General features: G+C 42.5%; 2 protein-coding genes and 1 non-coding gene across 3 annotated transcripts in view; 1 reads left to right on the forward strand and 2 right to left on the reverse strand.

Annotated features, from left to right (window-relative positions):
* LOC118422687 (ADP-ribosylation factor-like protein 13B) overlaps positions 1–2633 on the reverse strand; it is a 9994-nt gene extending 7361 nt beyond the window's left edge. The window contains exon 1 of the mRNA XM_035830382.1: positions 2339–2633. Coding sequence (XP_035686275.1) covers positions 2339–2394 — 56 coding nt within the window. The 5' untranslated portion in view covers positions 2395–2633. The remainder of the gene's footprint in view (positions 1–2338) is intronic.
* Positions 2634–3044: 411 nt separating this feature from the next.
* On the forward strand, positions 3045–3127 carry Trnal-uaa. The gene has a single exon. It is a non-coding gene; the product is annotated as a tRNA-Leu (tRNA).
* Positions 3128–7583: 4456 nt separating this feature from the next.
* Positions 7584–17735, reverse strand: LOC118422284 (MAM and LDL-receptor class A domain-containing protein 1-like). The gene is made up of 20 exons (XM_035829803.1): positions 17669–17735; positions 16879–17028; positions 16231–16337; positions 15704–15874; positions 14847–14931; positions 14192–14506; positions 13728–13847; positions 13281–13424; positions 12929–13026; positions 12195–12353; positions 12015–12099; positions 11614–11745; positions 10303–10446; positions 9550–9650; positions 9166–9333; positions 8947–9031; positions 8642–8755; positions 8375–8504; positions 8090–8151; positions 7584–7968 (listed from the first exon to the last, which is right to left on the reverse strand). The coding sequence occupies exons 1-20, from the start codon at positions 17733–17735 to the stop codon at positions 7586–7588; spliced, it is 2820 nt and encodes a 939-aa protein (XP_035685696.1). The 3' UTR covers positions 7584–7585.
* Between the last annotated feature and the right edge of the window lie 8937 nt (positions 17736–26672).

Here is a 26672-nt window from a genome sequence, read left to right on the forward strand (position 1 = left end):
GATCTTTAGTAATTAGAAAATGTTCGTTCTCATTTGATTACAAAATAATAATTCTTAATAACTACAGATCGTTAGTAGATATCAGTTTGCGCAACACTACGTTTGTAGCTTGCATCATTATGCAACGAAAAACGAAGTTTCATTACAGTGGTATGTACCAAAGTGCTGTATTTTGTCATAGAAAAAATAATATCAGAGGTAATAAAAATGATGACGTCATCAATTTGGCCCCCAAAAAATCAGATTTAGAATTCTTTAATGCCTATCTATCAACATTCGTTATGGCTTCATTCTTTCTTAATTCATTAATAAGAAAACAGTGGACGGTCAAAATGCCAATTTAGCCAACCGAGAAACCTTAACATACATCATAAAAGCTACATTATTAATCACACAATTTCACCTTTGCATATCATTGTGTCAACATTTTGTTGTAGGTATTTTTTCTTATTCAAACCATAATCCACCCATTCATCTTGCTTTCTACTGACCAAACTACAAGCTTTATTAAGTAATCCTTGGCTTGCCGGGAGACTTCGGAGTATCAAATAGCATCCGGCACATTAATCAAGGGTTCCGACCATGCTATAAAGTGCTTAAAATTTCATCTTCATGTTGATCACAGATTTAGAACCTACAAGTTGCTAGGAGACCTCTGCAGCCTTGAGTAGACTCGTGACAACAGAATATCTCATCAGATTCTCATTTGCCTACAATTCTTTTTGCAAGTTATTACGAATGAAGAATCAATGATATCAATCCTTGATTGAGTTGGTCTTGTGGCAAGAAATTCTATTACATTTACATGTACCTATCAGGCGTATGCTTCTACTGTATCTTATATATCCACGCCTAGCTTTAACAAATGTAGTTTTCTAGCCAATCTACAAGTGCTGCGAACTCAAATTGCCTCATTTCCTGACAGGTCTGACAGAGACATCAGGGACAGTTGCTGGGATACCAGCTGTTACACAGAAACACTTGTGTTCAGAGATGATAACTGAGTTCTGATCAATAGCGGAGAGGTCGATGCACCCAAGGAAGGCTTGTACATGTTTTTCACTGATATCACATCACACTTCTGAACACCTCCAACATTGTAATACCTGTCTTACAGATTTCAATTTACCATTTCATATTAGCAAGGGGCTGATAGGGGAAGAGTTTGGTTATGGCAGATGGCAGGGCAGTCTTTGTTCTGGAACATGGTTTCTGTTGACTTGTGCACTGTAGAAGGGATCATCTTGTAGTGACTACTCTCCAAGCAGGAGTTTTGGTGGAAGCTATTTTGTTGTTTTTTTCTTTTCCATCTGATCACTAGAATCTGTTTTTCCCTAGAGGTAGCCATGATTTCTTTGACTTTTTAAAAAATATCCCCAACCAAGACGTCTGCTTGGAGAGAATAATGTAAATGTGGCACGTAACATCCGCATGTACTACTACATGTAGAAGGTGTAGATACACACAGTGAGTTCGCATTTTTGAGTGCAGAGACCCATGGACTTAAGTGAGCACTTACTTTACCCTTAGACTCATTACGGCCAGGACTCAAGAGCACTTAGACACTTCTGTTATCCAATACAAGTGCTGTACAAGGTTGTTTTTTTCCCACAGAATATTGGATTATTCTCCTAGGCCCCAGCTAAGCACATTAACATCTATTAACAGTTTAGACCCACGGAAAAATTGATTTGTTTGTTCCGGCTTAACTAGGACCTTGAATGTCAACAATCAACACCATTGTGTAAGTTTGGAAACATCTTTTTTATATGCATATTTTCCTGTTCTAGAACATTTTTAGACAGAATATGATAAATAAAAACTTTGACCAAATCTAGTGCCAACTAAATAAATAGCGAAGTCAAATTAAAAAATGCCAACTTTTCAATGCGTATGCATATTTGTCACATATTGTAGTATAGTATAGTATAGTCTCTATTAATTATCAAAGAGGTACTGAGACAGTACACCAAGGACCTGTCAGAAAAATTATCTCCACGATCATTTAATTTGTTTTTAAAGACTTATTCCTTGGGGACCTTAGGAAACATTAAGTCACGAATCACACCAACACATCAGATCGTTTGTAAGGTCACGAAACTATAGGATTACTTTAGTACCAATGCATATGGGTTGATCATTTGTTGTGATAGAAGTACACTCTGATGTTTGATCTATGACTATATTCAAGTTTTCAGAAACATGTATAAAAATGCGCGATTTCACCACAATAACTGTGAACTGAAAAATTCAGAACCATGAACATGTTCCACACTTACACTGTGTATCAAATTTGTACTAAATACTTATTTCTAAGAAATCGGCGCTGTTTTCTTACCTTCTCTGTTCCTTGTTCAATAACCCAGATAGACAGCCGCCCATCATGCTTAACATCGGCTGGGTTTGGGCGATTTTTGTTCCCCGTTCAACACTTGTGAGTTCCTTAACGAGATTTTCCTAAGTCTAGATCTTCTACAACAGCTTTGTCGACAGCCAAGTAGTGTAATACGGACTGAAAATCCTCAGAAACGGCGAAAAATTACGAAATCCAGTGGATTTCCGTGGCACAACCCCGGAACGCCGCCATGTTTCTCATTGTTATGATGGCTCATTTGCATATCGCGGGGTAACGTGACCAACACTGGTGCCCCAGGCAACCAAGTAAACAACCTTTGTTTTCCTCAGATTTTTAGATAAATGGCAAGAATCATCACCAATATTAGAATATCGAACCTTTCTGACGAAAAATATACATTTCATAGTCCTTTTGGATTGTTAAACATGAAATTTAGTCCCTTTCAATCAAGGTCAAAGGTTAAACTACCTTTGTTTTCCTCAGATTTTTAGATGAATGACAAGAATTATCTCTAGTATTAAGCTATTATACCTTTCTGACGAAAAATATACATACTACAATATTTTAATAATCCCTTAGGATAGTTAAACATGAAATTTAACCTTATCGATTAAGGTTAAAGGTTGAATTTCCAAATATGGTATGTCCAATTAATAAGTACGCTTTACCACCCTTCCCATGATTACACAGTACGGTGGCCGAGTGGTTAAGGCGTTGGACTTAAGTTCCAATGGACGTATGTCCGCCTGGGTTCGAACCCCAGCCGTACTAACATATATTTTTTTCTTATTTTGCATGTGTTATAATAAAAGAAAACTACGAATACAAACGTTTTTCACAGCACCACATTACCTACAGGGCTCCCTACTGCCTGTTATTCAAAGTGAACATTGGAGGTGAGTGCTAGTGGTCCCACAGGGAAGTATCATAGCTCCTGTTCACTACTACAATATTCTTGTTCGTCTGTCGTACGCGAGAAGGATTAGTGACATGTTAGATGACTAATTAGGTAAATCTTAAAAAAATTAGGTAAATATTTCAAATAAATCACAGGAAATTTGAAGTTCAACTTGTGGCATGTCTTTGTTCGTCCGATAGCCTGAGTGGGTCGCCATTTTGTAGTAACTTATAGATTAGACACAATACTAGTAAGATACGGTAACGTTACAGTTACATGATTGTAAGTACGAGTTAATCTTCTTGGCAATCTACAGAACCTGCTAGCTAACATTCTTGATTTCAACGGCCTTCCTGAATCACCCCTCTTGTACGAAACAAACAGCAGAAAAAACCATTAAGAAGACCCAGTAACGTCAATAACACAAAGTTTACTGAATGTATTTTTAGGTAACGTTTAATACCATTATGAAACGTACCAAACGTTTTGTAATAGAAATAATTACCTACTAAACGCTTCAATTAATAACTTGTTGTACCAGAGTCGATTCCAAGTCACCGCGAGGGTTGCCATTGTTATTATTTACAAATGTTTTCAATTGTTTTCAATAAACTTATATGTCTAGGAGCTTTTATACTTAGGAAATATTTTGAATGCTATTTGAACTTTCTAAATATTTTCCCAGTGTGTGAAACCTTTGAAATATTCACGATGTGGAACAGAATACTTCTAACAGTTTGTAGATAATGGTAACAGCATTTTGCAATTATTTACCATTTTCTACCATTTTTTAAAAAGTATTGGGTCAGTGGGCTAGGAAGAAAGCAATTTACATATCCTTGCAAAGTATGACTGGGTGTCATGTCAATGGCCTACCACAAAGGAGCCACCAGTGCCCTGCAGTGAAATCTTAAAAAAATATATACCAGGCAGACAAAAGGGGTTAACTTTTATGGGGCAATAAATCAATTCTACCATTCGGCAAGGTTTACCGTTATTTGTAAATATTTCTAAAAGTGAAAGAATCCTGTAGATGTTTGAAAATTATTGTAAATAAAGAGATTTTTGTGTGATCTCTTTCAATATGTTTACAAAGTAGTCAAAGGAATTCAATCAAATAGATTCAAAATTCCATATTATTTTTTTGGAAAAAATTATAACTGTTGGGGCTTAGATATTCTTTTACTCAAAATAATTGCAACTTATTACAATTATTGTCCAAAAACCCTCGTGGTATCTCGGAATGGACTCTATCTTGGACTACCACTTGCAATTGCTTGTTGTTATGGTATTTGTCTTTATCAGTTGTACTTTTTTCTTTTGAGTGTTGATATTAACGTTAGCTGTTTGCTTCAGTGCATCGCCTCGGCGTCCTGTACTTTCCTTTGTTGATCAATGCAAAAAAGTTACATGATAGTGATATGCTAAGTTACATTGTTAGGTGCTTAGTCAGTTCGGCCAGGGTAAAGTTTGACCGGATATGACGACACGGCTAAAGTACCTGTTGCAACTACTAGGAACGTAACGTCACGTACAAATACTAAAGGCAGCAGCATTATAAACGTTCTAATTATAACAATAAAACTCCTCAGTTGATAGAATTTTCAGTCATAACTTACATCTGACCTGCTTGTCACTTGTCCAGCTGTTCAACAGTTGGCTACATTTCCACCACGAAATGACATCAGATATTTTCTCACTGTTCATCTGAATGTCAAAAGGTGTTTATGCGTAACAAAACTACGTCCTCACGGATTTGTCAAATGATGTTTATATGCATTTTGAGTTGCTTGTTATCAATGTTGCTCATTGATTATACAAGTAAGGTCCTCATTTGCTGCATTACATCAGTTGGCCATGTTCATTATCAAAATAATTTGTTACATTAGTCGTTATATCAGCATAGAACGGTATTGTAAAATCTTCTCGTAACGGTGAATTATTCAAATGAGGACCTACACGTAGCTTGTTTTGCTTGATCTAGTAAGGTTCACCTGTGCTTAACTTACTAATGCCGCTAATAAAGCATTCCCGTCATATACCACTGTGGAATTATAGTATTCTATCACAAATCATGCAAATCACGTCTCCATCTGTATGCATAAGTAATATGCATCGATATTACTATATTTCTCAGTTACATATTTTCTCGTGCAAATTAGCGCCTGGTTTGCATGGTTAACATTTGATTATATCAATCATTACTTAAGCCATCTACATACCAAAAATGGTGACGGTCATCCAACTTTATCATATAGATCTTGCCAGTTCCACCAGAGCCTGTCTGAAATGTTGCGCCGAATTATTTTGAGGTTCCTTTTCATAACTATCCAAGCAAAGGTCAGGCCCCAGCTGTTTTTTGACGTTTGCATGGATCGTGGCAAAGGGGCACGTGACACAGAGCTCACGCAACTTTTTCTATACATGTATACAAACTGTTACACATAGACATACAAACTGAGAGAATCATGAAATTAAAAAAAATTATTAAATGATTAGGCACAAATAACATTGACTCGATAAATGAAATCAACCAATTACACAAAAGTTACCTAACATACAAACAAAACAATATAAAGGCAGAACAAAAAACTATCAGTAATGTATAATTCATCCACATGAACAATGTGAAATCATTAAACCAGAACATGGACATGAACATATACAGCAATTATTACAAATAATAAACAAATCGGATAAATGAATTTGAGTATGCGACAGCATGACGACAAAACATTTGCATATATGCTGAACCTCGCACGCAAAGCATACAATTTCAAGACTACATAAAGGACAAGCAAACGGGTCAACTATATCTCATCAGTCATTCAAGTAAACCGGCCTAAATAATATAAACTCGTGGCTTCGGGACTGAAATAAGTATTGGCATCAACGATGGTATCCGACGGCGCAATGCGGTACGGTTGTGGAAATCAAGGCAAATCAAGGTGGGACCAATGTCATCCTCGTTAAGTTTGACAACGATCAAGTTAGCAAGAAAGCTATTGTATCCATTCAATACAGGTCGACACATTTTAAAAATAATGTAGCAATCTACATGCTCGAAGTGACCTACACCGTCGCGGCATCAATTCCCATTAATACTATGCTTGGCACGTACCATCCACAAGTGTCAAGGCAAAACACTTGATCATTTAGATTAATTTATCATGATCGTAGGTGAACTTTTCTTCAATTTCAAAATCTATACTTCATTTTCCCGTACAAAAAATATTTTTTGTTGATGACATTCCTTTGACTAATTTCTATCAAGAAATTTACCGTGAAACGTCAACGTCCAATACTTTTGTTTGCACTGCTTACCCTGATTAAATTATCGTTCTGACCTGTACGAAGTAATCATTAATATTCATAGGATAAATATAACTGAGGGCATTGAGAAATATTTTTTTTGCAAAATTTCTGATGAGCATTGCAAACATTGCAAAGTGAACTAAATATCAAAAAGTGTGATAATAAAAATGCATTGCCATGGCGACGAAGTTATGGTTTATATACATATTGAATTATACATTTGCTGTTGTTGGTGTGTTTTAGCCTTTCCTCTGGCTCTGTTTACAGCGCGCGTCAAGTGCTAACAAGGTCTACTAGATGGATAGGCTGTCGACCTCTGCCCTGCTATCCAGCAACTTTGACCTCTTCCAGACATCTTGGAATGTATGTCCTGATTCATGGGACACTTAAACAATAGGACTGCGTCCTACCTCTCTCCACCAAACACGTCATTCTTTTTTAACATTGTGGGTTGCATCCCGCTCTTGAGCACCATTTCTCGGTTTTACGCGACGATAAGACGATAATTGCTGCGAGTACTTACGCCATCGATGAAAATGCATTGCTATGGCAACGGAGTTATGGTTTATATTTACTAAATTATACAAACTGCCAAGGGTTGATAGATTAATCTGTCACCGCTAACTTCCAGATGTTCTCTACTAATCTTCCCCTGGCTGACGGTATCACTTTTACTCTACTAGACGAACCCCCTTTAGGGAACGGAAGAATGCAGACTAGCACGATGCAACTACGCACTCGCGGACTCACATGCCTGTCCAATTCTGGGAATTCCTGGCAAACTGTCGCACACTATACTACTAGGCGTCGCCGCTGAGGCCTAGCCAAAATGAAGTAAATATTGTAATAATCTATTTAGACTATTACAGTAAATATGTCTTGGCCTGCTTGCAACACAAAGGTAGCATAGTCTGGTTACCAAATACAACGTGGAAATTGTGAATAACAGAGCTGTCATTATCATCGTTCATCTTAATAAGTGAAGCTGTCACCGAGTTCAACCGCTAAAATAATTATTAAACTGAAATATTCGTCAGCCGAGGCGATGTTTTCCCTTGTGCTGAGGGCCGCGCTCTGTCGGCAGCTGCAGCCTGATATTTATCTATCTCTGCCTTCAGCGCTAGATTTGGAACAAGTGTGAAGTCTGTCAGTTTCTGATTGGTTGAGGGAGAGGTCTGATTTCGGATCAGCCAACCCTCAATCTCAGTCCTGTCATACGTGTATCCGTCGGATGCTGTGACGGGTTCCACCATGATGGATTTTGTGAAGGGGCAGATGAACCTATGCGGGGGCTGGAACTGGAGGGCCTGATACTCGTGTGTCGTCTCGGTGAGAGTGGCGTAGCCCTGGTCGTCCATGTTCGGGGCACCAATGTCGGTAAGGTTGATTTGACTCGAACCTGGAAACACATCGAGAATATCAACAACAAATTTAGAGTTTTAACATTCATTTATATTGTAATGTGTGAGATAAAGCCACACCCTATGCCTTTATATGGTTAATTTTTAGTGCATACGTACCAGTGGTGTACTGTACATTCTGGTCATAGTCATTGCTATCTGGCTCGTCCCTTTGGGTGTTTCTAAGAGTAGAAAAATGAAAGCATCCTATAAATAGTGTCAAGGAATATGTTTTCTTGATCATATTTGATTTGTTCGCCTAGGATGCACATTATACTGATATAAATGAAGGGATTTGAAGACATGCCATGCTACAGACTTCACACACACACATGTTCTTCAGCTGTGTAATTTTCGGGGTGCCATATTGTCAAGATACACAATCTAAGTTTTATTTTTAATTACCTCTGTGACAGTGCAGATGGATGCTTGCCAGATCGTGCAAAATATACGACGCATGCGACCATAATCACCAGGAACACCAGACTGCCAACAACAATTCCCACCAATGGACCAGTTGCTAAACCACCTGAATCTATCAAACAAAGGTAGGAAAGACCTCAGTATTGTACCTCTACATTTTTCATGACAGGTGTCGGTAATAGATGTAATGTATGTTGTTACTAGAAAAGTAAAAACCTAACTAAAACTGGCTCCAAGTACATATCTTACCAGGTGGCTTTGTCATCAAATCAAACGTGGTGGTTGTGACAAGGGAGGACGCGTCCTCCTTAGTCGTCGCTTCGTTCCTGTCCGTAGTGGTAGTGCGCACGTGTGTTAGATTTCCTTCAAGAAAATGTCAGAGTTAAATGCGTCACTTCCCTACAGGTAATGATTTTCAAAGGTTTAGAGGTTTCAAAGAAATGGATTATTCATGCAATGTACATGTATTGGAATCGCTGATACATGTATAAGTGATCATTGCTTCTGAACATCTGTCTTATCAATAACCAGTAACAGATCATGAATTAAATTACCTTGTATACAGCTTGGTGAAAACGAAATATCGTCAACAGCCACTGCACCCTCAAGACTAAGATCAAGGGAAACTGACAGCGAAACCTGGAGGTGAAAATGTGTAAATGTAAAGACAAACTGTAAAGTATGTTGCCACTATGACGCCACTGTTTCATTCTCATAGGAGGTTTCCGACATGCAGCAAATCCGCCTTGTCAAAACCGTGAATACTTGCTTACCGTGAATACTAAGAAAGGTCCTCTCAACATCACATTGGCAAACGTCCAGGCGGGTGTCTCCTCCCTTGGCTTTACCCAAACCTGCTGCATCAGTCCTGTGTTTGCTTCCATCATGACGACTGAGATGTTGCTGGCACTTCTTCCCGAGAAATGGTAATAGAAGCGCAGCTGAAATTAGAGGAAAACAGAACACACTTGTCAAACATATTTCTGGTCAAGACTATATGACAAAACATGTCTCATGATGGGGACAGGGTGGATATGGAAATTACCAAGGGCACATCATATTTCGTAATCTATTGACTACCTCCTAGAAAGATGTTCTCGGATGCTGTAATATCAGACATGATGCTGCGAATCCAGTTCAAATGTAACATTACGTACACTGCAATCAACACTTTGTCCCAGCTGAATAGTGCTCTTCAGTTTGGCTCTCCGTGTGTTCGTGGGTCCAGGCGAGGCGTTAATGACAAAGACGTAGTAACCTGGAAAGTGGAATGTGCAGATGAACATTAGAAAAGGATCATTAATCTTTCGATCGGCAATTACTTGACATTCTTCTACACAGAGTCTCGTCTGTGATCTATACAATATAAATTCTATCATAGGGCGGATTTGGCTTAACTACTTTAAAGATTCCACGATCATGGGCGTGTCATCTAACTGGTACTCAGCCAATAAGAGATTCGCTTAAACATTTTCTTAAGGTAAGATGATTCTCTGATTGGCTAACACTTGTTACGATGCCAAGCCTACAGTTGAGGAAACCTTAGCCGGTTAAGCAGAGCCTATATTGTGTTTTTTTGTATGACAGTTGGCGAGGCTCCGTGTATACATATACGTATATAAGACAATGTTATTTGGCCTAGGCTTACAAATTTGGCTGAGTACGTTTACAGTCGTTTGTATCTGGTGGAATCTTGTATGGTGATGTGTTGTATTTTCTTTTTCTGTCGTTCTATATTCAAAATTGACAAAGCATTGGCAATCAATTACACTTCTGAATTGTATTGATCATTACAATAGCCCAATACAGTGAAAACATGAAAACAACGACTGGACAAGGACACTTAACATTATGACACAGCCTGCACATGTCTGTTTTTGCGAGATAGTGAAGCTTATCGGTGTCATTACCGATAAAGCTGTCAAAGGTGTGGTCTGTCACAGGCAGCTGTTGTCCCTGTACATCTGCACCTCTTGCTCGAGTAAAGTCTGCGCTATCCTCCCGGTTTTGTTGCCAGGAACACAAATCCGTCTCGAAGTCGCACCTACCCAAAACTGTGAGTTGAAATGGAGTGACAGACATATCACATAAGTATCTCATCTCCAATAGATCTGATATGCTACGAGGAGGTACCATGCTCTCCGCATCTAAACCCAAGAAAATTTTCAACTTCATTGGGATAGGACGTGTTCATACGGTAACAGGCTGTTTCGCAACAATGACAGTTCGCAACAGCCAGTTCGCAACAAGGCAAGTCTTTTCGCAACAAGGCATAGGTCTTTTCGCAACAAGGCATAGGTCTTTTCGCAACAAAGTACAAGTCGTTTCGCAACATTTGGATGTTAACAATCTTGATAGCCTAATAGTGTTAGAAATCGTATTATTAACGTACCACCCGACGTATGAAACTGTACCACCCGGTCATCGGGCTCTCATCGGGTAAATGGTCGAGTACCACAATCATGGCATACGCTTAGCAGATCCGCGCATTGAAATAAATATATTTTTAATCCCCTTCCCCTACGGTTTCAGGCGAACTTGCGAACTAATATTCGCAGCGAAATTCCCCGCCAGACGAAGTTGACTCAGGCCGGCGGCGGACTAACACCCGCGCGCCGCCGTAACTCGGGCGCCGCCCGGCGTATGAAAATATCATCGGGCTCTCATCGGGTAAATGGTCGGGTACCACAATCCATACGCTTAGCAGATCCGCGCATTGAAATAAATATATATATTTTTAATCTCAGGCCCTACGGTCCCTGTGCACGCCGCGTATACAACTGTACCGCCCGGCGTATGAAAATCATCGGGCTGTCAGGTCCATGCGGTCCAATGGTCCATGCGGCACCATGTTCCCATGCCGCCGGGGTCGTCTTTCGCACCCAGTAAGATTTTTACGTTAATAATACGATTTCTAACACTATTAGGCTATCAAGATTGATAACATTCAAATGTTGCGAAACGACTTGTACTTTGTTGCGAAAAGACCTAAACCTTGTTGCGAAAAGACTTGCCTTGTTGCGAACTGGCTGTTGCGAACGAACTGGCATTGTTGCGAAACAACCTGTAACCGTTTATACGCTACACAACTGCAACAAAGGAAATTAAGTAGAAACTATTTTGCTAAGAAAGGAACATTAGTGGAGGAAGTAGGTCTACGGTACATTTGGGAAGTTATGCCAAAAATCTGCAAGATATCAAAGAATATAATGTAACGTTACTGTCGTCACAGTTTGTCTCGTCTGATCCATCCGCACAGTTCCAGGTGAAGTCACACCTGGACTCCCCCGGTACACAGCCGCCGATGCCACAGGTGAAAACTGGGCCTCCGTTAGTCTCACAACTGTCATTGGCTGGGGAATTTACAATAGTAACGATAGAGCATGTGATATGTAACTGAGAAAGAGAATGATATTGACAGATAAAAACCATGCAGATAAAGATTTATTTTGCAATAATTAATGAGGAACAACTAATACAATAAGTCCTTACAGAGCCATAACAAATCAGGATACAAACGAGGAGTACATAAACTGATAAAATAAAAATGCATATCATATAAGATGTCATAAAGTAGTAACATTACTAATAGGTATATTTATAGTCATAGTTATCAACTTACCCAGTACACAGTCATCAGACAGGGAGACGTCATCGAGGCCGATGTCGCCAATATGTGACGAGCCTACCTCTCCCTCTATGTAGATCTGAGGGACCGGAAAGAAGGAATCCATGTCACAGATAACTTCTATTTTGAAATTATTACAATCTTGGCAAATAATATAAAGGCACCGTGACTTGCCTGGAAGTTTTTGTCTGACGACAGCGGTACCACGCCCCTGTGCCAGTTGTTTCCCTGTTCCCCACGGAGCTCCCAAACTTTCCGACTTCCATGTGACGTGGTGAGGAAGACTCGCAGGTATCCGGCATCTCGCCCGTAAATGTGGTAGTAGAAACGTACCTGTCAAAACAGCAGTCATCACTCGGTGGTAAAATGCTGGTAGCAAGAATAACATCTTCGTGCTTATTGGGTGGGCCGACTACTCTCTCTTGGCAGCCAGGGGCTGAATTGGGAGGAGCGAGCTGCCATTCGGCGCCACTCAGGTGACCTCAGTAATTGCCCCAGGTGCGGCCAAGGGTTTGAACCACTTACATCGGTAAGGTCCCATACTCTTTTCGATAAGTGTGGTGGGTTCTTTAACGTGCGTAGGGTGTGGCTCTCCCAAACACGGGACCTCCATTTAACGTCCTATCCTAAGGACAGCCCTAGCCGAAGCTAGATACTCCTTTTCACCTGAGCAAAGTTAGGAGAAATTCGTGTAAAGTGCCTTTCCCAAGGGCACAAGATCTGTGACATGGCAGGATTCTAACTCGAGACCTCTCGATCGCGAGCCAAACACGCTGCCACTGCGCCACGTGACCTCGTGCTGTGTTAACACTGAGTAAATGAGAGTTTTTATTCACTACAGCACAGGCATGTCAGAGCCCGTAAATTTATCATTCAACCAACAAAACATGTTGTGACATGAAGCTCACCTTGCAGCTCGAACTTGGACGAAAAGTGTGCGGGTACGCCAGGAGAGCTTTATCTCTGTGACCGCTGTCAGAAGCCTCCAGATACAGGTAGTAGCTACCTGTAAAAGATCCACACCAATTGCTGTTATGACGATTAGGATAATCGTTTTCATGAAATGGGTAATAGTACGAATGTAGTCAAAAACATCACGAAAGTTGTGTTGAATATAAGGATTTTGTTTGATTTTGTTGTAATGATACATGGCTTAAACAAGCTTCAACCTGCGTTTGGACGATGAGCGAACAGCCAACATTATGTGGTGCGTTTTGATTGAATACAAATAGAAAAAGAAGTAGAATGATGAAGACTTACTTGTGCTTCCAAGATGGTCCGCTGTAGGGCCAGTGTTGGAGGTTGGAGTTGAACCGGAGTGACGAATCCAGTCTGCGTCATCCTGGTCTGGCTGGATCCAGTCACACAGGCCGTGCTGAAAGTCACACCGACCTGGGTAGGAGGCTGTGATACGAAAAAGATAGCAACCACTGTTAGGTATCCGACCTTGAACGACGTTGCTTTGCCTTCAATATGTCACTCCATTTCGGGTTTTCGGGAAAAAAACGGGATACAAAGTATGATTTTAGATAGAATCTGTTACAAACAAGGAACAGAAACAAGGCAAGGACATTACAAGCCCATTATTAGATACAGTCAATATCTTTGATATGGCGGTTTGCTTTGGGAATGATAGAGATGTTGGGTACAGATATTTTCCATGATGAAGACATCTATTGTTGTTTACGTCTGCTATTCATAGCTCACCACATTGCTGCTCATCAGTCTGGTCCCCGCAGTCATCAGTGAAGTCACACCACCTGTCCCTGGGAACACACTGGCCATTCAGACACTCATTGTGTACTGTCGGGCAGAATGGTCGAAATCCTGTATACATGTATGATATGGCACAATGTAGTTAAATAGTTTCAATTCCTAGTTACATACAACAAATCAGATCATGCAGTACTGGATACCTTACGAAGACGTTACCTATGAGGCGAAAGCTTTTGCAGGTCACAGATGGGACAGAACTACTGTGCATCACAGACGAATATAATGTCAAATAGAACAGAAATATTCCCAAAGATGTAATTTCTATTAATCAATCAATCAATCAATCAATCAATCAGATGGTTTATTGGTAAAACAAGGGTCTAGCAGCCAGAGGCTGAATTGTGTCTTGTTGTACATAACGTTGTTTTTTTCATCGATTTGAGAATTACTCTCACCTGAACATTCCACAGACACATCCATGCTGTGTGTGCAGGTCCCAGTCTGCCCCCACACCGATCTGTCACAGTCTGCAAGTTCTTCCTCCTCCCCGGTACACACAACGTCGCTCAGCCATATCGGTGTAGCGGGCTGTCCGGGGAATCTGGTCCCGGACGACACGGCTTGTTTGTAGCCGCCTTGTCGGCAGGTTATTGACGCGCTCTGTTCCGTCCAGCCGCTGTTACAGACCGTGCCCCACGCACCATTGTGGAAAATCTCTACCCGACCCTCGTTAGGAGTTGTGCCGTCTTCAAGGCGCACACTGCCTTCCTCTGATATAGAAAATAGAGATATTAGTACCCAGGATATGTATGTTCTGGCCTTTGTTGAGATTTCAATTGGGCAGAATAGGCGAGTCTGCAGGTAGACGTCGCGATTGGAGTCTATGTCGTGAGGACAACAGGACCCCTGATCGGGATCTCTACCGGCGCGGCAGCGATGCCAATGGTACTGGCAGAGATCGACTCCAATGTCGGACTCTACAGCGGGCGATCAGGCAGAATTGGCGATAGAACGGCTAATTCTGCCAGATCACGATCTCTGCCCTAACAAATACGTCGCTAATATGTATCTACAAGCTTGCGTGCGTTATGAGAAGGCCGAATGTCTCACCTATACGTTCACAGCCTGGTGAGAAGGAGATGTCGTCGATGGCGATGTCGCCTTGGTAGCTGCCAATCTCTCCCTCTATGACAACCTGCGGGATAAAGTGGACTGCATGTTATGGCTCAAATGAGATGCAGCTGACTTTGGTGACGGTTTACATTTGCATTGAATGAATGGATTATTTACATCGAGTGACACACAACAACATACAGTGGCAGCCTATTTCGGCTGAATTGCAGTGTACTTTACAACTAAAATGAATAGCAATCAAAATGTATAAATGAAAACATTACAAAACTTACAGTAACTACTTTTAAAATAATCTGCATATACATCCAAAGCTTATTGACGCCTCTAGTACTTTGAGTTGTTGAGCATGTCGACAAGGTAAGGTAGTGTGGTCTTCCTGTACCTAGCAGTTCTACATTCATCGGTATTGTACATGTGTTATCTGGTGTTTGGACATGAGGTACGTTTCTGTCCTGTAGTCTTACAGGGTTTGGCGGCAGCCATTTTGAGGAGGACGAATAGCTTAGCAAAAAATTACCAAACTTTGCACAGAGTTCAGGCCCTCTGTTGCACAGAGACGGAAGAGACAATTGGTCTAAAGCCATGTCGTAACTAACAAAGGTAGGACCAAGAATTATGCTGCAATCTCTTTTTTGTACGTTCTGTATGACCATAGATTGGGCACTAGTGATACTTGATACTTGCAAACTAAATTTGTAACACTTAACATAGTCAAGACGTAACACGAAATCAACAAATCTTCCGTAGTAAGTTACATACAGTTACTGTTCATGATATTTCAAATTGTATGAATGTTTAAGGAAAACGTCACACAGAATACGCCATTAATGTACCTGGAAGACGGCTGTCCTGAAACTGGTGAGGTTCACTTCAACCTCCACCCATCTGTCCCCGACCTGGCCTTGCTGTTCCCATACTACCTGCGGTGTGTCGTTTCCTAATGTCTGGAGGAGAACTCGCAGTGCGCCGATGTGATATCCGAACATGTGGTAGAAGAATGTTACCTGTTGCAAAGAAGGCCGAAAACTTAGAGAGCAATCTACGACTAGTCTGTATAGACATATGTAATATGGCCCTCGTCAGTCAACGCTGACTATGACTAGTGTACAAAATTCAGTGATATTCAGAACATTAAATTCAGTAATATCTATTCCTAGGGGGGGGGGGAGGTATTGATATCTCAATAACTTGTTGTGTGGTGTGTGGTCATTTCTTAACAGTCTCTATGGTTTCTTCTTAACGCATTCATTGTTTACTGACTAAAAACGATGACTTTATTTCAAAACCTAATTATACTATATCTCATTTAGTGTTTGAGGTGAAATTACGTTACACAATGAATAATAATGAATCTTCTTACCGTGCAGCTGTCTGTGAGTGAGGGTAGGATGTACGGGCTAATGATGTGTGCCACATCTCCGCGCTGTTGTGGGTCGGAAGCTTCAGTATAGAGGTAGTGACCGTTATCTGAAACTGACAAGATTTACATCCCAAGAAAATGAATATCTCTCCCCTTGGAAAATCTAGACCTTACCGGGCAGCCTGTGTAAAGTCTCCAATTCATCATGTGTAAATGTGATATATTTCGTAAGGATACGATTTATGTTGACATAACTAGTGTTATGTCAGAATACAGCTTGTCGAAGTCTCCAGTTGCCAGTTGTATATGACCGCTAGTCTCTACCAGACCTGGCCGAATAGTAATAGGGGACTTTGACCAAGTTAGGAATGAAAGCCTAGTAGGAGATAAATTGCCTAAGAGTATGAGTGAATTGTCCGGCTGATAGCTGAATAGACTTCAACAGACTGACTGAAATCCCATGGCAAAGTATTTGGCCAAATTCTTCTCTTTTGTCATCCAGTTGACACGTCTGCTTAGAGACTATGTAACAGCGACGTGATAATTTATTGAGTCTAGACCTACCATAGATGCTTTGCTCTTTTTAAAAACCATTGGTAACGTGATTAGTCTAGATCGGCTTGTGTAATGTCACAGAACGACACTTACCGTTGCCTTTAGTGTGATCATAAGGTGGACCTGTGAAGCCAGACGGCGTTTCCCCACTGTGAAGCGTCCAGTCAAAGTCATCCCCCACCCCCTGTAGCCACTGACACGTCGTGCCTTCCTCAAAATCACACGGAAGAATGGCGAACACACCTAAGGCGGAACGAAAGAAAAACCGCATCATTCATATTACTCAGAATGATGTTTATTGAAAACACATACACGAAGCTCAAGGCTAATTGCCAATCGACAATGAGCAATCACTATATACATGTACGTATATGGTAACACAGGATGAAGATATGGTAAATCACACTGTACATATCGAAGAGGCCTGCAAAATCCGCAGAAAGTTCCGTGTGTTTACTGACGTAAAGAAAACTAAACCCTGTCAACGCCCGAAAACCCACTCATCCAAGGAAAATTAAGACAATTCGTCTCACACAGACAGCTTTAAAAAAAGAGAGGTCAAAAAGTTAGATTGTAGTTCTCAGTAGTCCATATTAGAACAGTCACTTGTTCCCACTTGTCACCATTGTTATCTATCAAGTCTTTTATTTTCCATATACTGTATGTTTCATGTTGCAATTAATGAACTCTCAGTCAGTATGGGAAGAGCATTAACGTCCTCTATTCACTAAGCAACGACCTGTTTTCAAGTTAACGATTTAAGAACTATTAATGGTATGGACATTAAGATGTCTTTCATGATATCTCTACCAAACATGGCGATTGCTATTGCAGAGAGATATGCCCTCTCGCAGCGTCGTTAAAAAACAGTAGAAACACTTACTGATATTGGTCGACACAGACTGGCTCAAGCCTTGACCCCGCTCTCCTACGATGATAAGAGCCACCATTAAGCCTAACATAGCTGCAAGTGGCTGAGAAGGCCCGTATATACAAGTTCTGACATCAATCGCTCAGGCGATAGTCTGTGAACCCTGCCCTCTCGTAGCCGCGTCGAATTTGCCGATTTTATGTCACGCTCAGTTGCATGGCCATGGTAGGAGGACCGCATTGACGTAATGCAAAGTTCTTGATATGTGCACAAGAAAGCGGTATGTTATTGAAGAACCACCTGAAAGGAGAACCATCTGCCTTATGTTGCGCAAATTTGCACATTGGTTTCAAATATCGTGTTCAGCTGGAGGTCAATATACAATTCCTCTACTAGGCAACCATTACAAACATTAGGTAGAATGTCGCTGATGTGAACTTTTTTTGGTATTTTTAGTGTTTGACATCATCGCAGAAAGGTGAGAGTGGAGATACATCAATGCAGAACAAAGACCCAATATTTGCAGTCCGCTTATATTTGCTATGCATCTCCCCTGATGCCCGCGGCTGATTGATTGATTGATTGATTTATATTTGCTCGTTTTTTAGCATATTCTTGCAATATGTATTCCGCTGTCGCACTTTGAGCAGCTAATTTTCTCGCATTGATATCCCTGTCACCTCACCCAGATGAAAACATTGACTGAAGATGGAAAACAGGGACCTTCAGTAATTGGTAGATGAAAACAACCTTGACGGTTGGTAAATGTTTTTGCCACGGTCGACTGACGATGTCATCTAAAGCTATTGACGCCATCACGTATCCACCAATTTCAAATGCACTTTTTGACGCTACGACGGGCCTTAATAAAAGCAAAAGGCTATGAGGAAGTAAAAACAGCAAAAAATACACACACGCTGTATTGAACAACTGCCAATTACCTATCATGCGATACAGCTTGAATAGACAAAATTACATGCCGTGGTTCCAAGCTTGCATGCCTTAACTTTATCTTTGTCAAGGATAAAACATTAACGCTGTTTATCTTACCAAGGCAGTACTGAAGAGATGCATTTAAGCAGGTGTTAATTACGTGTGCATGGAAACCGTCAACTATACAATACAAAGTCAGGTGAACAGAAAAACAGATTACATCATCAACGAAAGAGAAGGCATTCTGTAGTTATTTTGACTGAGTTTAGGACCAAGATGGAAATGTACAGTACGGACGACATCAGGCTCTCATTTGAGAGCAAGAGGCCGTCGAACCGACGTTACAAGCCGTCAAATCGACGTTACAAGACGTCTGCCCGTCGCCCCGTAAGAAAACCCTGGACGAAAAGTCCTGCCTTCATTTCTGCCGTGATTTTCGCGTCTCTTGCTGTGGGAGGGATGGTGGTCGGGGTGCTGGTGGTGACGGGCGTGATCAACACAGCAGGTACGTAACATGTGCTGAAACTAGTAAACTTTTAAGGGTTTGATAAATCTTTAGATTATAGCCTTGCCTTGGCGAGACACTCTCCGTATTGTTGTAATAGACTTGAAAGAACAGTGTGCCAAGGTGTGCTATAGATACAGACAAAAATCACTCTGATACCCAGCTCTTATCACCATACAATGTTAGGAAATTAGTAAAAATCTAAGATAGATTGTAGTACTACATTGTTTGCCTAATTGTTAAGCAACGAGGCATCGTATATTCTTGTATTCTTATATCGACAAAGGCTTCATCCGATTTAGACCTCATCGTAATTCTTTTAGTGACATTACAATGATAAAACTCATGAATTAGGCACGCTACATAAAACACATATTTTCCACGATGTTATCTAGGGTTCCTGCCTTCTACGAATGATGACTTACACGGCATCGAATCAACACCAAAGCAGCCGACCACGCCAGGGACAAGTCGCCAGCGGCCGACCACGCCAGGGACAAGTCGCCAGCGGCCGACCACGCCAGGGACAAGTCGCCAGCCGACCACCCCAGAGACAAGTCGCCAGCCGACCACGCCAGAGACAAGTCGCCAGCCGACCACGCCAGAGACAAGTCGCCAGCTGACAACGCCAGAGACAAGTCGCCAGCCGACCACGCCAGAGACAAGTCGCCAGCCGACAACGCCAGAGACAAGTCGCCAGCCGACCCCGCCAGAGACAAGTCAGCATATAACAACCCCGGGTACAAGTCAGCGTCCCACCACTCCAGAGACAAGTCACCAGCCGACCCCGCCAGAGACAAGTCACCAGCCGACCCCGCCAGAGACAAGTCACCAGCCGACCACGCCAGAGAAAAGTCAGCGTCCGACGACCCCAGTGACAGATCAGCACACCACAACCCCAGGTACAAGTCAGCGTCCCACCACTCCAGAGAGAACTCAGCCTCCGACAACCCCGCTGAGAACTCAGCCTCCGACAACCTCACTGAGAACTCAGCCTCCGACAACCCCAGAAACAGGACAGCAACCGACCAGCCCAGCAGCAACACTCACAACTCTGCACGTCCAAGTGACAACTAGAAGCATTAGTACGGTCGGCTCTGACAGTACGACTATTACAGCACAACCCACAACCTCTCGCCCTAGAACCACAACGCAAGTGGGAACAACAGCACCACTGTCAACGGAAGGTAACAGCATAATAGGTGAGTGATATACAGAAATCTCAACTATTCCATTCTGCAACGTAATAACACTGAAGACACAAAACGGCTGGAACTCGTCTGAAGCGCGTCTGATGCACGTCTATCAAGCAGATGTAGAAGCGCACAATGTCCTTTGTGACACTGCTAAAATAATTTACTACCATCTTCAGTACAGCGCCATGTTGTTATTGGCTTAAAGCAAATAAAGGATATGAAATATTAGGATCGTTCAGATATATTTTCCTTCAGACTGGAAAATGCTGCCTACAATCGATTGTTTCATAAATGCCATATGCGTTGGCATTGGTGTTCTGAAAGATTTATCCTAGGTGACATGCTAAAAAGAGCTATTATTGATTGCAGTCATTTCGGTATGTGTATGATAACCAAAGTACATCTAATGAGAATTACTATTGCTCCATTAGTATATTTCCATTTTGTCTCTAACAGTACGCAATTGTTGATTTACCCAATTAACGGGCTACAGTGTCGGCCGTTCATTTTTGGCGAAGTAATAATGCTCTTATCATACAAGACCCTTTTCTGATAAATTTGGCATCATAAAAACATAGATGGAGGTTGGACAACTTGGGCGTCATGGCAAGCTTGTGACGTCACCTGTGGCGGCGGCGTACAGCGCAGGACTCGGGCGTGCACCAACCCTCCTCCGGCGAACGGGGGGCTTCACTGTGCCGGCCGAGACGTGCAGAGCAAGACCTGTAGCGACTGGGAGTGCCCTGGTTAGTATAGGACCTTGTTCCATAAGATATTTATCAATTATTTGTTGCTGAAGTCTTGGCTGAAGTACGGTAAAAGATCTCAATGCTTTAAAGTAATGTTGTTATACTGTTTCAGACTGTCTCCGCGTGTGCACAGTCGGTACATTAAACCCCGCCTGCGATGCCTGCACCTGTGACAACCACGTGCTAGACGGCCACGTAACGGACACCAGAAACGCTCCACTCGATGCTGCTGATATCTACCTCGCCGAAAAGCCGTGGGAAGTTGCATCTACGACCAACTCAACAGGCCGCTTCAGTCTGGCCGGGGCTTGCTCCCAGGGCGTCCTCCTACTGGTCAAGAGAAGTGGCTACTTCGAGGAATACGCCAACTCAACTCAACTGGACAGCGAGACGTCTTCAGTTGCGATAAAGATGAGGGTCATGGGTGAGTTTATTTCCTTCTCTGACGGTAACCCTGTCATTATAGATACCTTCCTCTCTAAGAGGAAACAAGAAGAAAGGGATGGAACAAATATCAGTTTGATAAATTTAACAGTAGGTTCTGGGGTTGTGTTTGGTCGAACAAGCGTGTCGAAAAACATTGCCAGACGCACTACCTGCCGCGGTCTCCACTAAGTCTTTCCCCGCACTATTCATATCTGGAACGCCCTACCAGAAGACACGGGGTCCAGTTCCCGTCTCTAGCCACCTTCGTCTCGAGGATATCCAGTCCAGCTTAAACCCAACCTAATGCTTAGCGACCTTTGACCGATACAGGTCAGTTATTGTCGGTTCTTCGGAAGATGGACATGAAACATGTAAGCTTTTCTATTCCCTCTAATTCAGAGCCTCCGATCATAGACGAAAATCCGGTAGGAAAAGTTCGGCTTGTCGGACAAGACGTGACGTTCTGTTGCAGGGCCCATGGAACACCGATGCCTTCTTCCTATGAATGGTGAGTCCTTCCCTCACGACATCACTATGTACAAAAGACCCTTACTTTATTAAGTAGTTATTGTGAGAACACGAACGTTATGACATGTATCACTTTAATTTCACTGATATGGTACATCTATCTACAATGAACAACCGAATTAGAATTTCAAGGCAGTTACGTATACAGCGTATTTTACAACAATACAGAAGTCAACATCAATAGGTTCCATACCCGAAAGAGTGTCGACTGTGCACATGTACTTTTTGTCTTTGGTGGTTGAGCGATGCACGTAATCTTCAAAGGCGTCTTTTCAATTTAGTGTTTAACCGGTTAGACACTCTGGCAGTTGGCAAATTGTCCTCGTCAGACTCGTCTGGCATTGAAGGAAAATATTGTATGAAGGACCCGAAGGTGATTAAGCCTGACCTGTTAAGATCTCAAAGGGACTCCGCCTACTTGTGGCAGCCGTGGGACTATGCAAATTGACAATCCGTCAGAAAGCAACCCCTATGGGAGTAATCTATGACCCTACAATACAACTGTTGTCTCCAAACCCTTTTCAATTACATGCATATCGTCGTCGGCCACATGATGTTTTCCTTTAAATGTGTTGCTACATGTGGAATCTACAATTTCTGCACAGGTTCAAAGATGACAGGCTACTGGACGATGACGTGTACCAGTACAACGAGACCCTGACTCTGTACGACCTACGGGTCAATGACACAGGAACTTACAAGTGCCGGGCCAACAGTGAGGCGGGCGCAAAGTACTCAACAGGGGCCTTGCTTACCGTATATGGTAAGTTACTTCATTCTATCATGCAATTTACTAGATACTCACAGCATTGGTTTAATGGTTGGGTGGTTCATAAAATATATGCTGGATGGTAAAATAGCTAGGCAGCAAACATTGTAAAGTAAGTGACATCGCCAAACTCTCTTTAAAGTAAGACACACGTGGACAGGAAAGACACAGTGTTGATCGTGCACACCCTCATTTTCAACTGTATTGTTTTGGTAATACCCTGCGGACCAGCCGGGATCGGGCGGCTAGGACAGTTCGTTCGCTGGCCCAAGGCAGCCAGGCCCGCCGATCTGCTATTAGCGCCCCGGGGAGTTTAAGCCCGATAAGGTCCACCTGCAGCGAAAACACCTTCGGGCTTAAACTCCTCCGGAGCGCTAATGTGAGGTCAGGGGCTGACTGCCTTCGCTCCCCGAACAAAACTGGCTAGTTACCCGGTCCTGTCTGGCTCCCAGTGCATTTTGGTAACTGTTACCTTGCGTATGTTATTGCTTGGCAGCCTAACCTTCATCAATGCGTTTCGCCAATTAGTTAACGGGACAGCAATGTGCAACTCAACGCCCACCAGCAAGCTCATCGACCTTCCCGACGACTGTGTCCAGCACGACACCAACACGACCAAGTACGACATCGGGGCGTGCAGCAGGCAGAAGTGTGCGGGGGACCTGGGGGAGGACGACAAAAGTTGCCTGGACACCAGGAAGTTCTGCTGCATGTCTGTAGCAAGAGAAACTCGTACAGTACAGTGTAGTGATTATAGTTTGGATATTACGGTAACGACAAGTTGTGGGTGTGGGGAATGTGTAGAGCTAACGCAGAAAGTAAGTGGTCGAGCTTTTGGCATGAAGAATGGTACAGAGATACCGCTAGAGTATGGTGACATTATAATGGACGGTCAAATTCAGGGGCTTACTAGTCAGGCAGGTGAATTCGAGCTAAACGTACCACTTACAGTTGATCACGTCACTATCACATTTAAGGATTTTTATAAGAAGTTAGTCACGACTACGAAAGTGCTGCCCGTTCAGGAAGGCATTGAGCCGTACTACACAGTTAGGGTACAGGTCCGGCCACCAGCCTCCCCTCTTAACGCCTCAGAAACAAGCACCATAAGCCTTGGTACCCTAGCGGGCCAGCCAGCTTTAGCAGAAGTAGACATCCCCCCTAACTCTTTCTTCACCGAGAACGGTGATCCTTACACAGGCACAGTTCAGGCTAGTGTGGGTTTTATAGACCCCAGAAACCCTGACGACTTTGACGACATCCAGAGCGATCTGACCACAATAGATGAAGAGGGTACCCAACAAGCTTTGCGCACATTCGGCATGTTCTCCATGGACTTTGAAGATGACTCGGGAAACCCTGTAGTTATGGGAGGGAAGATGACAATGCACATAGATCCTGAACAGATAAACATTAACCCCTTTGATGTTGACGAAAACGGAAACCTGAACACCAAGCTGTGGTCCATGAACCCCAGTTCTGGGGAGTGGGAGTTGGTGGGTAATTTGAGGGTGGGCACGGCGAGGAGGAGGAAACGGTCCCGGACGTTTTTTATCGGCGAATTTGAATATCGTGGGTACTCAATCAACTGTGACAAACGGGAGACAACGGATAGGAGATGTTGGGTGAAAGTCAGGGTTTACGATGATGAAAATGCCGCTAAGAATCCAACTGCTAGTGGGCAGAGGACAGGGGCACAGGTAACCGTTCTCACCATAGATACACCGGCTTCTACCACCAACTGGTGGGGTCGGAGGAGCGGTTTAAGTCGGTACCAGACTGTTACAGCAGGCGCTAACGGTGTGTGTATCGAGACCTTTTGTGAGCCTACCGGGACGGAGTTTAATGCATCTGTACATGTCAGTTATGGAAGCAACAACTACAAGGTCTTGCACATCGATGATCACCCGAATGTGATTAACTGGCCGACCAACCTTAAAAATAGTATTGAGCACACAAACAACCAAAGAACTGTCGTCTTTGACGCGTTCAAACCTATTACGAGCAATGGTCCCTTATACAAGTACGAAGACCAGTCTCTTTGTAATAATGCACCTATCGGAGATAACCACATTGCCGTCTATGACACAGAGTACCAACCTTATAGTTTCCCTCCTTACGAATTTAATGAGGATCAGTACAACGAAGACATCACCGCATTATCTTGGTACAACAGGGAAGATGGTCAGAAAAAGGTGTGCTTCATCAAAGTGAGGGTTCTCTTCTCGAACCCAAATAGCAAAGTAGAAATCCGTACAAAAAGTGAGGGAGGGGGAAACTACTCTCCAAACAGTGGGAAGTTGTATGGGATTCGGGAAGACCGAACACAGACAGACAGTGGGGACACCAGGTACGGGTTCACATGTGTTGAGTTTAAATGTCCTGGTCCGATTATGACAAGCGGCCGTGGTTGTCCGTGTCCAGTAGAAGAAGCTGGGGTCCCACAGTCGGACAACATAAAGCTGACAGTGGTTGCTAAAAACCAAAACTGTCGGTACACGGGAATAGACACTGAGCTTTCTCCCTTTGTATCACCTCTAAGTACTTGGTTATGGTCATGGACGGATAGGAACAAAGTGGGATTTACAGTTCCCCTGGGAAACGACTTTGGCCGAAACTTCGGAATTTATACTTCAAATGGAATATATAAAACTGGATATGATTCCGCGTACAATCATTGTAAGACGGGTCATGAATCTGGCACCCAAGGCACCATGGAAGATTGGGCTCTTGAATTTAGATGTTATATGTAATACCCTCTTTCCACTAGAACGGCGCTCTCGCCGCTCTCTTTCTGCGACCTAAAATTTGACATATCGCTAAACGAATTGTATAGAAAAGAAACGAATCTTTTTACACACTGTGTGTTTTGTTGTCTTCTCAGTCACACTTTTACTTTTTGTATGATATACCCAATGTGAAAGCGAAGGTTGCACATATTTTACTTGGGTCGCAATGAGAGCACACGAAGTTCTTGTTGCTTGCCTGCAGCAAGATATTCGGATCTTGGTAAGATAAGATGGCGCGCTTTGTTAAAGTGGGTTCTTAATTCAGTAGTTTTATACCCCGGGCACGTAAACCCGCCCGTGAACCCGCCACATGTGCGATGGTGCGATGTGGCGGATCATACCATTCCGACGAAAATGGGGTAGGGAATTTCCCGAGCAGCCTGGTAACCCCTGCTTCGCCTATTGAGTCAGTGACCTTAGCTGGATGTTTCAGACTTAGGGAGAAGCGCTGCTACAGTTATCGCTATGGGCCGCTCTTCATCTTCATGATGGTAACTTCAGGCCTACGAACCTGATTCAAAAAAAGAAAAAGAATGAATAGAAAGGCAATTAGAATTACTTGGTAAACGAATAGTGTGTGTGTGAGGGGGGGGGGGGTGCCTAGCATCCAAGCATAAGTGGAATTCCTTTTGTATGTAGGAACCAGCTCTTACGATTTTACCCCCAAAGATCTGTTTACAGATAACGGAATTTGAGTTGGAAAAGGGGAATGAAATTGTATTGGATAACTCCTGGCAATCTCCACTTATTATGGTTATAGTAGGAATGTGTCCATACTTTGTTTCTCCCATGATGACTTTTGTATTGAGAATCTGAATATACTCTGTCATGTATGTGGGATAAACATGTAGTCCCTACAGGCACACAAATATTCCGAGACTGAATCTTCCCTAATGTGTGCATATATACAGTTTATGTAAATGAAGAGAATTCGAACCAATGCATCCATATGCATCCACTAATTTCAAATCTGGGGTTAAATACATGTATGCAGAAAAAAGTATATTCGTTGTTGTCTTAAATGTTCATGCGATGTTGTGACATTTTCGGATACCACGAAATTAGTTTGCAGGTTATTGTTAACGCTATAATCACTGAACATAGTTACGCAAGCAAATATG

This window comes from Branchiostoma floridae, chromosome 9 (genome assembly GCF_000003815.2).
Source record: "Branchiostoma floridae strain S238N-H82 chromosome 9, Bfl_VNyyK, whole genome shotgun sequence".
NCBI classification, from domain to species: Eukaryota; Metazoa; Chordata; class Leptocardii; order Amphioxiformes; family Branchiostomatidae; genus Branchiostoma; species Branchiostoma floridae.

Excerpts from the sequence above, each read along its gene's own strand:
- LOC118422284 (XM_035829803.1), bottom strand. The coding sequence starts at position 17,735 with ATGGTGGCTCTTATCATCGTAGGAGAGCGGGGTCAAGGCTTGAGCCAG. Across the intron at positions 13,425-13,727 it reads GACTGATGAGCAGCAATGTG|CCTCCTACCCAGGTCGGTGT; the intron begins GTGAGCTATGAA and ends TTCGTATCACAG. Across the intron at positions 10,447-11,613 it reads CGAGACAAACTGTGACGACA|TTTTGGGTAGGTGCGACTTC; the intron begins GTAACGTTACAT and ends TTCAACTCACAG.